Source organism: Camarhynchus parvulus, chromosome 18 (assembly GCF_901933205.1).
Source record: "Camarhynchus parvulus chromosome 18, STF_HiC, whole genome shotgun sequence".
In the NCBI taxonomy this organism is placed as follows: Eukaryota; Metazoa; Chordata; class Aves; order Passeriformes; family Thraupidae; genus Camarhynchus; species Camarhynchus parvulus.
Genome location: NC_044588.1, coordinates 2,341,918 through 2,357,361, shown reverse-complemented (window position 1 = coordinate 2,357,361; position 15,444 = coordinate 2,341,918). Strand labels below are relative to the sequence as shown.

The window sequence follows — 15,444 nt, the reverse complement described above, 5'->3', positions numbered from 1 at the left end:
AGGAGTATTGAAGCTCTGTTTTGATAAGGTATGATGTAGATTTAAGTACAGGTCTAAACTTTGGAAAGTGTGTAAATTCGGGAAGAGGCACTGTTAGTCAAAACAGAAGTAATTATTGAAGGTTAATTGTGTTTAGTTATATTTGACCCATAGAGGAAAATGTTAGGACTTTCACTTAAAACCTAACAGGAAACACATTAGCCCTTTGGCCTTCAGAGGAACATTAGGAAAAAAAGCTAAGAGTGAATTAGGGGACCCCCTCCTTAGGCTGGGAGGGGTGCACCCCCTGAAGCTGGAAATTTCAGGAAAATCCATTCACAAGAAGATTCCTGCTCCAAGTGTGCAGAGCTGTCCCTTGTGTTTGTAGAACACTTCCTTCTCACTGATCCAGGCAATGGCACGGACATGAGGCGGGCAGAAACTCAGCCTGTGGACAGCTGAGGGAGAATTGATTTGCTGTGAGTTTTGTAGCACTTCCTATGGATGAAGGGTCACTGGATTGCAGTCCTGCTCCTGACTGCAGAGCTCTGGCTGCCTCAGACTGGCTCCAGGAAATGGACACTCTTCCGCAGCAGCCAGGAGTTTTCAGGAGTTTTCAGGAGATTTCAGGAGATTTCAGGAGTTTTCAGGAGATTTCAGGAGATTGCAGGAGATTTCAGGAGTTTTCAGGAGATTTCAGGAGATTTCAGGAGATTTCAGGAGTTTTCAGGAGTTTTCAGGAGATTGCAGGAGATTGCAGGAGATTGCAGGAGATTTCAGGAGATTTCGTGGAAGAGCCATGGCCCCTCTGCAGGCTGCAGTTCACCCACTGCCCTGGGAGTGCCATCAGTGCGAGGGAAGCGATGTTGGGATTTAAAGGGACCAGGAAGGGAGAGAACAAAATAAAGCAGGATGGAGAAAAATCCTGTTAGTTCTTACCAAGCACAACTTGCTTGATCACACTAAAATATTGTGCTGATCATTTGAATAAAACAATGGGCCAGCTCCAGAAGTGATGTGTAAATCATGTACCGGGAACAGAGTTTCAATTGACTGACACACTGGAAGCAAAATCAATGGCACTGACTTCACTGTGGGGGAGTTTGGATCACAACTACACTGGCTCTTTTGTTGAGCTTGTAGTGAGAAATCGTTCTCCTTTATTTCATATCTTTCTCAATTTGCATTGCAATGTGAAATGAAAAGCATGGGGTCATCTTTTGAAGGTCTTTTTTTTAATATATATAGAAATCATGGGGTCATACACACATTTATATATTAATATATATATATAAAATAGTGGAAAGCTGCCTAATTTTTTCTCTGTAACAGATTGCTTTGTGTGCAGCTTCACAGTGGTAAAATAGCTGTACCACCAGGAGTATTAATAATGCTCTGTGGGCATATGGAAGATTGGAGGTACAAAGTTATCAGAAAATCCTCAGTAATCTCCAAAGCACATTTCCACCATCCCAATCACTTCATTTTTACCCACTATATGAAACAGATGTAAAAATAGCTCTTTCATCAGTGGATTGCTACACATATTTGGGCTGCAGAGGCTCAGTTCTGTTCAAAGCAATGCTGTGAAATCATGTGCAGAATGTGCTGTTAATCAGAAGCAGCAATTTAATGTTACGTATCCATCTCTCCTCCCACCTCCAGCTCCCATTCCCAATTCTGAGCAGGAAACGACACTTGGATGGAGCTCAGCACACTGAATTTCTGGATAGACTCTCTAGGAATGAGGAGGGACTTGAATTCTCTCCATATGTCATTTCCTTTCCCCTAATGGCTAAAAAAACCCAATTGCTGCAGTTCATATAACATATAAGAGAGAGAACATTACCAGTCTGGGGAAATAAGGGCAGGGGGATGGGACAGGCAGGACAGCCACATTCCCCTTCTGAAGAACTGCTTTGCAAACTTGAATGGAGCAGGAATTTTTCATCTGTGTACAAATACTGTTTTATGTAGCTCCTTAAACTGGAGCTATTACCCCATCTGTACTTAAGTGTATATCAACACCTGCAGTCTGGGGCCAGACAGGGATTAGGGAAGGAAAATGTAAGCAGAGGGGGAGTGGAACAACTCTGCAAGATGTAAACTAACTCAGAAAGGCAAAACACAGGGGATTGAGGGAGACTGACAATGGGGACCTAATAATTTTTAACAAATCCAATTTTAGTGGCAAATGATCCTAGAAATTACTTAAGAAAGATCAGAGTAGCCCACTCCTGCAGCTTTTTTCCAAACTGTCTTTAAAAACTTTTCTGTTCAGTACAACCAAGAGCACATGCAGATATCCTACCCTGCTGCAGAACACACAATTTGATCTGCTGTATTGCACAGTGGATTTGCAGCTGTCAACAGAATTCAGTGTGCTGTAGTTACAAACAGAAAAAAGCAACCCAGGAATAAACATGACATTAAAAAAAAACCAACAAAAACCATTTTAACTGAAGGGTCAGCTTACTTCTCCATAGCCAACCCACTGTATTAGACCCAAATTGGAACATAATGTCTTTCTAGCAGCATAATCCAAGGGTTTGTTAAATTTCTAACCAAACTGTGCAGTGCTTTGCAGGACAAACGAGAGGTGACATTTGCTCCAAAAAGCCTGGATTTTGCAGTCAGTGAATGAGAACATGTGCACAGAGGGACTGTATGTGTCTGCTTGCAGGGTGATTATATCTGACTGAAGAGCCAAACCCTCCCATCTTTCATTAGACACATTGCCTAATTAGACATGTTGCCCCTGAATATTAATGATAAAAAGGAAAGGAGAAAATTACCTTTCCTCCAGTTCTATTTTAAAGGGTTTCAAGAGTGGAATAAAGGAATGATCAAGATACATGGTGACAGATTTTGCTTTAGGTTACTTTTAGCACTTCACTAGACCCACTAACCTACTTAAATATCTGTGCTGTTCTTATCTGGTATAAAAACCTTGCTTTGTAGCTTTTAAAATGAAATATTTTAGAGGTATTTTTAGAGATAAATTTATCTTAAATCCTCTCAAATTGATTTCACAGTGGACTTGCAGGTGATTTTGTTAAAAGAAAGCACAAAAGAAGCCAGTACAGCCTGTGGATAGGTTAGGTATTTCTGCAGTTCAGAAGGTTTTAGGAATAGGATTTCTTTTAAAAAAAGAGGGATTGTTGAGCTTATTGAACTTGCAAATGCTTTTGTGTCATGGCTGAGCTTATTTATGGATTTGGTTTTCACGTAGCATGTTTATAAATGTCTCCAGACTTCATGTAAGAAGTTTCCAAAGCTGGACAGCCTGGGCTCCTTTCAGCAATTCCCAGAACTGTGAGTAGATGTGGTTTGCACAGCTCATCTGACTCTTAGTGCCTGCTTCCCCACGGCAGAAAATAATCATCCCATGGGGTTAAGGCTTTGTGAGCTATTTTTGGGTTTGAACCTTGCACATTCAACTACCTGTAGGACTAGACAATATTGTTATAGCTTGATACATTTCCTGGAATTAATCTTTTCTCTTGAATGGAAATATTTGGAAGTAACTTGAGTGACACACATGGAAAAACTTCCACTTGCTTGAAGAAACAGAGAGAATCAGAACTATGAGGTGGGGGCTGTTTTAGGTGGCTTACACTGCCCCAAGATGCTCTCTCTGCCAACATGAGAGGAGTCTGCTGCCAGCCTCTTGCCTATCTGGGGCTGCATTCATCCCTAGCAGCCACAGTCCCTGCAACAGGTTAGAATGGGATAAATTGCTCCTCTTAAACCTCATCATAAGCCCTGACATGTGGAATTCTGTACAGCTTGGAACATTCATCTCTGGATATTTGGATAAGTCATGATGGCCAGAGAGAACTGGCTAATTATGCCAAATTATCAAGGCTTATCAGACATTGTTCCAGGGCTGTTGGAGAGCCAGGAAAGCTTCTCTGCTTGCCATGGCTGCATGGCTGGAAGCTGCATCACAGAGCATCTGTTACTTCTTTCAAAGCATTAAGCAGAGGTTGTGGTGCAAGCTGGGTGTTGCCTGGGCAGACCAGGGCTGATTTAACAGAGCAATCACCTGCCAGTGCCTCACTGCTCATCACCAGTGGCTGAGGGTGAGTTTGCAGCAGCAGGGCTGAGTCAGCCCCTGGCATCCCAGCATCACCACCCTGCCCTCAGCATCACCACCATAATTAAAACTCAGAGATTTGCAATGTAGGAGATTTTACAGCTCACCTTTTGCAGATGACAAAATAATTCCTTCAAATTGATGCTGGGTCACGGGGAATAAGAAAGATTGGAGGATGTTTGATATTCCTTTAGTGGCTAAATAACGTGGCTTGTTTAAAACAGTGCTGTAACTCAACTCTTGAAATGCTTACTTGGGCTGAGATTCTTCCTCAAAACACCTCATTTGTCTGAGCTCTGGGACAATACCCATGGTGTCAAGTTGAATCAGACCCTATCTGCAGACAGATGTTGTAGCCCAGCAGTAAATTAAGTTCTTGATGCATGTCACTCAGAGGACACTTTCCAACTGTCTTCTTCTGTAAGGTCTTCTAGGAACCTGTTCTGTATCAGCCAAGGAAATCTAAAGATGAGATTCTACAGTTGCTTCATTCACAACACAAGAAAGTTGCACAGAGCAGTTGCACAAGGGAACATGTGGTTTTTCAGGAAAGCTCCCTCATTTCAGTTGGAATATTTAGCACATACCTCTCAGAACACTTGACAAAGCAAATTGTCCAAGAGTCTAGAAAAGAAATTGTATTATTGATTGTGTCCTATGGATAAATAAGTGAAAATCATGGAAGAATAAAGGAAATATTCTTCAGACAAAGATTTTTTTTTTGGCCCACGATTTTGGAGCTGATTTTGCACTTCAAGTCAGGAGTCCCATTGATTTTGAATCAAGACAAGTCAGGGAATGTGTTTTAAGCCTAAGACACATCACTGTGCTTCAAGACTGAAGCTGGACTCTGTCCTGTGTGCTGGGCTCTTAAAATGCTGTGCAGCACCTGCCACTAGATTGTGGGCTGTGAGACACATCCTGCAGCAGAGAACAGGGGTGACATGAGCTAGACAAGGGGCTGGGCTGGCACATGGGTGTCACCTCCAACCTTTTGCCCAGTTTTTCACAGATTTAACCCTCTCAGAGAATGGATTTCAGCTCCTGTCTAGTAATAAAACATCAACACATCTATTTATTCCATGTTTAGTGCCTGTCTCTAAAATCTCCCTTTTCTTCTTCTGCTAAAGTCACATTAGGATAGGGCTGTCCTGCAGGACATGATGAGGAAATAACCTGGCTAGAGAACTGCATGGAATATCTGTGCATCAGTTACTAATCTGTTCTGGATGGATGGACTTAGAAGTTATCTTAGTGACTAACCACTGGAAAATCCTGTGATATGGAAGCTCATGCATTTTTTTTTGTAGCCACAGCTGCAGTCATTTCCCTTCAGAGACACATCATTTCCCCAGGATACATCCTGTCTCAGAGGGCCACAGTGTCTCTGCTCCAAGCTGCTGTCCCCTTTTGCAGTAGCCAGCACATGGGTGGAGATTTCCTTCCTAGTTTCTTCTCCTGAAAAGCTTCATCTCCAGCTCCAGCTTGAGAAATGGATTGATTCTTGACCTCTTGCATAAACATTGTCTCTGCATGCCAAAGGGAGCCTTAGTGAGAACCAGAGCCCCTGTCTAGACATGTTTCTTCATCCCAGAGCTCTGATAGGTTTGTCCTCCTCTGCTGGGTTAACTCTCTTTGTCTCTGAGCAGCAATAGAGACAGAGTAAAACCAGATATTTAAGCATGTGCATCTCAATGCTTTAATGTAGTTTGTTCCATTCAGCAGCAACACAAATAATCCTCCAGTCTGACAATTTTCATAATCTGCAAAGGGAAAAAAGGAATCTTGTACAAGGTGAAATTTTCTGTTCCTTATCTTGATTCCTGAAATGCAGAAGCGTTTTATACATGACTGCAGTAGGGTTTGCTCCTGTAGCACAGAAGAGCAGCAGGGAAGGTAACAGAAAGCCTCAGGGAGGACAGAATTCCATTCAGGAACAGGACAAAAATGTGATGGATCTGCAATGAATTCAGGAAGTACTTTAGCTACAGTAAGAAGTTATGATTGGCTTAGGGAAGGTTTAGAGGAAAAACCTGTGCCAAAGAGGCAGACAAGGAGAACAATGCCCTTTGCAATCAAAGGTGTTGATGAATGCTTTGAAAGGGTATGAGCTAACCAGGTAAATTAACAAAGAGGCAGAGAAAACTGCTGGTAGAAACATTCCTCATTCTTCACAATTTCATTTTTCTAATTTTTTTGGCCAGATTAACAGAGCTTTACAAAAAAAGAAAAATACTGATGTGAGAAGAAAGGGAACAGACTTTCATAAATATTTCAAATGTATCTCTTTCTAGATGAAATGAAACCTGATAAATTAAAAATTTTTGGGGTTGCCTAGATGTAATCTGCTATAGTACTTTATTTCTCAGAACAACACCATTAGGTGGCAAAATAGGCATTTAGCATTATCAGTTGCACATACAATGGAAATACATCATAGAGAAAGAAGAAATGAAGGTGTAATTCTCTACTGATCAACTCATCTTTAACTCCACGATCTCCAGGGGTGGTGTCTATAATGTCAACCACGTCAGGCTCTGGGAAATTTAGTAAATGATGGCTAGTAGAAGTAAATACGATCCAGATAATTTAATTTTTTTTTATTGTCTCAGGAAAATAGTTTTAACCTTTTAATTAACTCACAAAATCATAATAATAGAGGCAGAGCTCTCTTGCTTTCTTGATACCTTTACAGAAACTGGGGAAGGATGTGATGTAATACCAGCCAGCTCTCATTACTGCTGAAGGAATGTGCTGTGATTAAACCTATATACAGAAAGAAACGGAATGTAATTCTTAAATGTTGATTTGCTTTGAACACATTCCACATGCTGAGGAATGAGTTTCCAGTATACTCTTCAATTTCTAAAGACAGGGAGGACCTCACCTCTGAAAAATTAACTACAACCTTCCTCTTCTGAAAATGAACTCTACTTGGTTAAAGATGTTTGTACACATTTCCTGCCGTCCAGAACCACTAAATCCTTTGAGAACTACCTGGAAAAGCAAAACCTTCTCCTTCTTCCTCTTGGTAAATTCAAAAAATCAAAGCCCTTTTTTGTGTAGTCATGGAACAGAAGAAATTTTTGTATTTCTAAATACTTCAAAGGTTTACTCATACAACACCAATACCACTGATATGATATCACAATGATACCAACTATTACATTATTTTCTCCTTGTGGATTCCTCACCCTGTTGGTGTCCTAAAGATATCTGACCTTGCCCCTTCCCTACACATTTCCTCCAATCCTTTAGAGGGTGGCTCAGCTGTGAAGCTCTGGCTGAAGAAGGCTGGATTGAATTCCCAAGTCCAGCAGCAAGGCTGTCATCCAAAATGATCTGCAGGATGATGCAGCACTCCCAGGCCCTGTGGATCCCAGCAGCTACCTCATCTTGAAAGGATGTGTTGTTCAGTGATACCAGCCTGCTCTGGAGCAGCTCTGATGATATTTGCTTGTCTCTCTCACAGGATCAGCCCTGCACACAGTGAAACATCCTGAAATGGAGCTGCATAAAGACACAATTTGCTGCAAACTCTTGGCTTCTGAACGTGAAAGCAGGATCAGTGAGACACTGGATCTGTTAATCTGAGAATATTTTGAGAATCTGGGGGATAGTGCTGGCTCAAGAATCTCTGGATCATAACATTCCAGTGGGATTCCTTGGTTGGGAAAGCAGCATTTTCAACCACCAGGGACTGCCAGCACCTTTGGTCCCCTACACTGCTGCAGTTCCTGGTGCTCTGCCAGGCTTCCCTTCCTCTGCTGCCTGCAGATCTCACACTGGTCCCTCATGAAACTGCTCAGCTTAAATCCTGCCTGGCAGTTCTGCTCAGTGAACAGTGAGTGAAAATCCTCATTTCCCAACAGAACTGGGAGATAGAACAGGACACAAAGAGCTGTGGGACACCCAAGGCACAGCCCTGGGCCCCTGGGACAAAGAGAGAAGGGAGGGAGCAGCAGTTGGCACCTGGTGCCTCTGGGTGTCTGAGCCTGGTCCAGGTCCTTCTCCTCCCCTTAGGGACAAAAGCACCTGGTCCTGACCTAACTGGGACCCAGCCCTGCCGGGCTCATGGGGGCTGGAGCCCCTCTTCTCCCCCTGTTAAATACACACCTGCTCTACAGGACTGTCCCACGTGTCACTGATGTACTTGGGATGGATTTGTAAAAGTGCTCAAGTCATGTTGGCTGCTTAAAAATTAAGTAAATAAAATCAAATATGGCACATATTACAGGAAAATGCACAGCAGTAGCAGCCATCCTGCAGGCAGTACATTTTATATGCTGACCCAAATGCACAGACTGTCAGTTAATGCTCTAACACTTGCAATATATCACAGTGTTTTCACTGAAAGGTGAGCAGCATGTCCAAAAACCTTAGAAAAATTTATAGTTCAGCAAGTTCCTTTCTGAAAAGCAGTTTGAAACCAAGTATGCTTCATGACCTTTGAAAAACACTTTTAATGAAAGCATTAAATGTTCGTATAACTACTGAACAATGAAATACTGTATTTAATCCCAAAGGGTTTTTTTAAATATTGGCATTTCAATTAATGTCTGACACACTAGTTATCCATTAGAAAAAGATAATGTAGAAAGAATTCTATGTTTAATACAACATTAAGCACTTTAGTCAAATTATATCAGAATTATTGAATGTTGGGTCCAGAGTGCACTGCAAGACCCCAGAAATGAATAATCATCATGATAGGAAAAATCTAGAAATATGTTAAATATGTGAAAAGCAGTTTTATATTTTTCTTTTTCAGTTCAGTTTAGCAGTGGCCAGGTAATGTTGCAATATTTGCAAACCATCAGCCATTTGCTTTATATACTTGGTTTGAGAAAAGGATATGTGAATTTGTAACAGATTGAAACTTTAATAGTATGACCTTCAATGACAAATGCTGATTTTTCTTTTTTTTCTTTTTTAATGCAAGAATCAGGACACCTGGAATGTCTTTGGGGTGTGTGTGAATTTACACAACCATTACAAAGTAACTTCTTAACTGTTTCAGTGCAATGTAAAGCCATAAATCCAGAGGTATATTGTCCATGTTTTGTAGTGAATGCTGCTTAGATTTTAATTGTTTCAAATTCTCTTCTTTTGAGCCAGTGGTGAAGCACTGAACCAATGCTTTCCCTTGTGCTCTGCCTGTGAAGGAGGTTGGTGTCTAACATTTGCTACTTTTGTGATAAACAGCTGAAGGCACAGGGGACAGGCACAGCCCGGGCCAAGGAAGGGATCCCAGGATTCCTCTGCTCCCAGTTGAAGTGACACTGGAACAGCAGTGCCACCACTGCAGGAACCACTGGAAATCTCCCCCTGGCACTTAAGGTACTTTGGGAGGAATAGGAAGTGAGGCCCCATGTACAGCATAGGAGAGGTCACTTTTTATGAAAGGAAAGCTTTGAGAACCATATTGCGCTTCCAAGGCCTTCAGTGAAAAACAAAAATCAGTTGCACGCCCCAGGTTTGAATTAATGAGGCCCAAGCTCTGAGCTCTGTCAGGATGGGACCACTCAAGGCACAGGTACAGCTCAGCTCCATGCAACTGCAGAGAGAAAACCTCCTGGGCTGTGTAGAAGCTACAGGATGAACTCAGCAAAGCACAGGTCATCTTCTCATCCCATGCTGGGGATCCATATCTGGATCCTCATCTCTGACTGCCCACGTGGTAATACTTCACAGGTTACCTCAGCAGGAAAAGCCAGAGCAATGACATGACAAAATGAGTAGATACTAGTAAGGTTGTTAGTAAGAGGAGGTGTGTGATGTTTGAGCTTAAACTTCTGAAGTAACCTTGACTGTGGAAACGTTTGTAGCTTTTCTGGGAGCTTTTCTCACCCTTGAGGCCCCTCTGGCCCTGCAGAAAGTTACCCATGACTTTGATGGAGCTCTCCTCATGGGATGTGTGTTGCAGAGCTGGGAAAACTCTGGAAAGGGTCACCTTTCCCACAGGGTGGGAGTTAAATTAGGCAACATGGCATGGATGCAAGGCTTTTTTATTATTATTATTATTCTGCGAATGGCAGTTCACAGAACCCATCTGCTGATTTCTACACAGTGCAGATAAGAACCAAATTGGTCCAAAGTTTAACAGTTTCCAGGGCTGGTCTGTCACACCCTGTCCATGGGGAATATTGTCATGGATCGGCAGCACTCCTCCAGGGGACCACCCATTTCAGCCTGGCTCGGGATTCTCCTGCCATGTCTTTTCCCATTTGTACCCTCAGTTTTCCTGTCCCAACTCCCCACACAACCTCTCTGCCACCCTCTCCTCCCCACCTTGGTCATTCACCCACATTCTTCCCGATCCCCAGCTCTCCCAGACCACGGCCATTCTCCACATCCTTCCCAGTCCCCTACTCCCCCTCAGACATGGCCATTACCCATTACCCACATTCTTCCCGATCTCCAGTTCTCCTCAGGACACGGCCATTCCCCCCATCCTTCCCAGGACACGGCCATTCCCCCCATCCTTCCCCATTGCCAGCCCTCCCAGGCCATGGCTATTCCCCCTATCCTTCCCAGGACACGGCCGTTCCCCCATCCTTCCCGACCCTCAGCCCTCCCCGGACACGGCCATTCCTCCCCGGCCAGCAGCTCCCGGCCGCCGCCGCCGCCACCTGACGCCGTCCCCCCCCCAGGCTGACCCGAGGCGGGGCGCGGGGGGCGGGCAGGGCCTCCCCGGGGCAGGAGGGAGGGACGGAGGGAGAGCAGAGGAGCCGAGCTCGCCGCCAGCCCCGTCCGTCCGTGCGGCTCCGTCCCGGCTTTGTTGTGCTCGGGCCCGGGGGCGGGGAAGCGGAGGGAAGCGGAGGGAAGCGGGGAAGGCTCCGCTCCTCCTCCGCGGCCCCGGCCCCGCTCATGGCGACGCTGGGCACATCCGGGCCTCTCCTCCTTCTCCTCCTCCTTCGGCGGCCGCCGCTGCCCTGAGCGCCCGGCCCGGCTCCATTCGCGCCTCCCCCGAGCCCTTGGCGGAGCAGCGGCGGGGGAGCCCCGGCCGGGGCCATGTCCAACCCGGGGGCCCGGCGGAACGGGCCCGTCAAGCTGCGGCTGACAGGTGAGGCTGGGCCGGGGGCGCGGGGCCAGCCCGGCCGGGGGGCGGGAGCGGCTCCTCCGGGTGTCGTTGAGGTTGAACCTGGGGCCGGAGCGGCCCCTGAGGCCTCGCAGGGAAGGGGAGGGCGAGGTTTCCCTGCACTCGGTTTTCCTCCCCTCGGCCCCGGCTCGGCGTGTCCGGGCTCCGCCGCCCGCCCGGCCCGGGCCCCGCAGCCGCCTGGGCGAACTTCAACCACCGCACCCCAACTTTGCCGTTTATTTTCCTTTTGTCTTCTCGGTGTAAATTCGAAAGAAACTGCCACACTCTTTGTTTTGATCTCTTTGTTTGTTTATTGTTGTTGTTTTGTTGGGGCTTTTAAGGGATTTTCACAGTTGGGTACTGGAGAGGCTCCCAGGGCAGTGGTCAGAGCCCCAAGGCTGGCAGGGCTCAGGGAGCCTTTGGACACCATTCTCAGGGACAGGGAGGGATTTTGGGGTGTCCTGTGCAGGGCCAGGAGCTGGACCTGATCATCCTGGTGGGTCCCTTACAACTCAGCATATTCTGTGCTTCTGTGATTGCTCACAGTTCTTGGGTGAAGTGCCTTGTCCTGCCCTCCTCCAGACCACTTGACCGCTGATATTTTAAAATACCATAAAAACCGTTCACCTGCATGCTGGGAAGAAAAATAATCTGGTCTTAAATACTTAAAATTATGCCCTTTTCCATATAAAATCCCAGATTGACAGGTTTAGAGGAAAAAAATAATAGAAATTCTGCTGGAGCTTTCTTTAAAAAAATTCAGGACTCTTGGATCTAGCTCTTTTCTTCAAAGTATTGTTAAGTTCTCCAGCACATAAATGATACTGTGTGTCCTGAAGCATCAGTACACAAAGGTAAACAATTAGGAAAGTATAGGTTTTCACTGTAAATATCCATCTTTATATAGTGTGCCTGAGCAGCTTGCAAAAGAAATATTTTTTAAAATATCAAAAGAGTTGTTATATTTACTTTAGGTGTGTGAGAAATATCTCCAGTTTAATGCCTAATAAAAAGAGGTGTTTTCATACCGATTTTTCCAAGTATGTTGTTTTCACAGGAAAAGTAAAATGTATCTGCTTATGTTTTACTTTGGAATCACTCAGACTAGATTTGCAATCTAGTTTTCATGGAGATTTGTGAGTGTCTCTATATTACACTTGGAAATAAAACTCCTAAAATGAGCGTAGCTGGGGCTGCTGCATGGAACAGTGCTGCCTTGTTTTTACCGAGTGTTTTGTAGCTTTCTCCTCAGGTTATTGCTGTGTTGATGCAGTGCTTTAATACTTTCTTTCCCTGAGCAGTGAGTGCTCAGACTTGCTTATCTTTGAAACGTTACAAATGGTCTGTAGTCCTATTTAAAAGCATGGAAAATACTGTCTAGGGAGTTGTCTTTCTCACCTCTGTGTTTTGTGCTCGAATTCGTTTCATATTTTATTTTTATTGAGGATTAAGTATATATTGAAACTGTGTCTGTGACAATCTCGGTGTGTTGAGGGGAGTGTGATTGTGACCAGAAGCAGGCTGTGGTTTTACACACTGTGGTCAGCCCCCAAATGCAGCAGGTACAACCCTAAGGAGTGTTTTTGGGCGTTTTTGGCATCTTGTATTTTAGGAAGGGAATGTGCAGAGCATGGGATGAAGGCAAAATTGTCTTTTTAGGACTGTTCCAGGGTTAGCAGCTCTGGCAGGCACGAGGACCAGTTCTCTTATTGGAAGCTTATAGGAAACATTGGCCTGTGTCTCCAGCTGAGCAGCTTGAGGTATTTTCTGCTTTAGCTAATGGGGAGCTGTTTCACATAGGGTCATTTGTTGTAAGGAAGCTTTACATGTTTAAGGAAAACAATGAATTTTATTAATTCAGCTGACATGTTGTCAGTTCTTGCTTAGGAATAATTTTAAGTGTTCTGTGTGGTTTTGATTACCCTTTTTGATTGGAAAAGCAGTTTTGAGGGCTCTTGAGTTCTAAAACTGTTTGGAATTAAAAGAATCTGTATATCCAGTGTTTTTAAAAGTTTATTCTCAAACTGACAAATGCTATTTAATCTTAATTTTCTTTGGCTCTATGAAACTAGCAGTCTTCTGTTTTGGCTTGAATGTTTATGGGATTAATTCTGCAATCATTGTTCAACGCTTATCTTTTCTGTTCAGTATCTCTAAATTAGATGGTATAGATTAAAAAATGGATTTCAAGAACTGGATTCAATTAGCAGTTTTTCAGGACATAAACATTAAAGGTTTAGATGGAAAACATTGTTTTGACTGACTGGATAAATGACAGGGTAATGTTTGATGTGAGTCCAAGAGCTGATCTGGAGCTAGTGCCCAACTTCTCAGTCCATCTTGAGGAGCCAAATAAAATATTTAACCTAGGCCTCATTTTGCAAAAAAGGTTGACTCTTTGTTGAGACCTTAAGAAAGTTCTGAGAAATGTTTGGCATACCTTTACACTAAGTGTTTAACAGTTTATTTAGGTCTGGGTTCCACAACAGAGACAAACCACAGCGGTGGCATACTTCTAGTAAGTTTTTATTTACTTTACAATGCATCTGTGTTATACATTTCTTACAAAAGGTTATTCTTTTGGAAAGGTTTGGCTGTTTGTTGCAAATATCACTTGAGTGTTTAGTGATACATATGTTGATACAGTTCGCATAATCCTGGGCTAAAAAAAAATCTCTGGATAATTGTTAAAATCTGAGTGTCATGGCTTCTGATGATACTTCTAGCAGGAGGTCTAAATCCTTGTTTCTGATTAAAATATAGGCAGTGTAATTTAAATTAGCTAAAGTCCAGAATTGCACTAGTCTTCTGCAAAATTTATCTTAGCAGCTTGTAATAACAATGTCCAGGGAAGTGTAAGGAAAACTTCTTTGGCTCTCACATATTTACCACCATTTGATCTGGTCCTATCCTAAGTACATTCGAATTCTACAAAAGCTGCAAGTGCAATCATCTCCTTCCATTCCTAGTGTGATTTTTCTCAGTGTTGTGTTGAATATGTGGATTTGTAAATACACTACACTGTCAGTCAGAACATGCATTGATTTCTTTCACCCCATTGTTGAATTGTGTTGATCTTCCATTCTTCAGAAAACTGAGAAATGACCATTGTTTTCAGTAAATATTTTATGTCTTCATATGTGAGTTTTTAAATATTAAAATGTGGCTGCTTTCACTTAGGAGATCAATGACAGCTCTCTGAAGCCCATAAGGTTGTTTTTATCAAGGAGGTACTTTCCAAAATCAGTTTGAGGTCCTCAAAACTCTGTGAGCATTAGAATCTGTTGAGTAAAGGTTCAGTGCAGAAGTTTATTTAGTTGATGTGTTGCAGGTAGTGTTTGTCTCAGAATTGTTAACAAGTAAAGACACTTCCATAGCCACAAAGCCCAGTTACACTGGGCTGGAAAAAGTGGTAATAAATATCCCATGGATAAAACTGGAATGAGCTGGAAGAGTTTTGCTGGTACAGAATCAGACGTAGGCCTGAAGAGTTGTTGGATTTGTTCTTCCTCATTCTTGCTGCTTCCAGCTTTCCTGCAGGGTTTGCTGATTAGAGAAATAAAAGCACTGGGTGTTGTGTTGTGTTGTGGAAAATGGATCAGCATCTCATGTGCTGCCCCTCTCTCTTTTCTCTGTTGCTGCTTTACTGTCTATTCAGCCCTCACAATACAAAGGTGGGACTGTACTGTGAACTCACAGTGTTGAAGGAGAAAGTGTTGCTGTTTTCCCAGACCATAGAAACTCTGGTTGTGATGCTAATAATATTTCTTGCAAAACATGCCTTATTTATAAAAAGCCAGAATATTCCTGAGCTTTGTAAAACAATGTGGAATGTTCAAACCTGGTTTTTGCAGTGGATAAATCAAAGTGTTAAATTAATCCAGTTGAGACAGTGGTTTACCTGAATCCTAAATTTTCCATCAGTGGTGGTGGAAGCAGGACTGAAGTTTATGGATTTGAGAGCCTCACTGTGGGAACATCTGATCAACAATTGATAAAGTAACTCCCTATATTTGTATGTAGCAAGGCAATGGTTTTATAGTTGACTGAAATTGTAGTGCCATTTTAGGACAGTTTAAAATCTGAGTGCTGTTTCTTTTTTCTCTTTGTAGTCCCTGGCTTCACTTTCTGGGCCCTCCCTTGTGTTGACTCCAGCAACTGTGTAGCTATGGGATGAGCTGAAAGCTAATCCTACCAGGAAAAAAATGGTTTTTTGTATTGAAGAGGAGGGATGCAGAGAAGAAACTGCAAAGAGGGCAGGGCTGCCTCTCCTACCAGCAGCCTG

At 43.3% G+C, this 15,444-nt stretch overlaps 1 protein-coding gene across 1 annotated transcript in view; it reads left to right on the top strand.

Annotated features, from left to right (window-relative positions):
* Window positions 1-10,786: 10,786 nt before the first annotated feature.
* The window catches only part of SMURF2 (SMAD specific E3 ubiquitin protein ligase 2), a 61,505-nt gene continuing 56,847 nt past the window's right edge, over window positions 10,787-15,444 (top strand). The window contains exon 1 of the mRNA XM_030962248.1: window positions 10,787-11,144. Within this exon, the coding sequence (XP_030818108.1) occupies window positions 11,093-11,144 (52 nt within the window). The 5' untranslated portion in view covers window positions 10,787-11,092. The remainder of the gene's footprint in view (window positions 11,145-15,444) is intronic.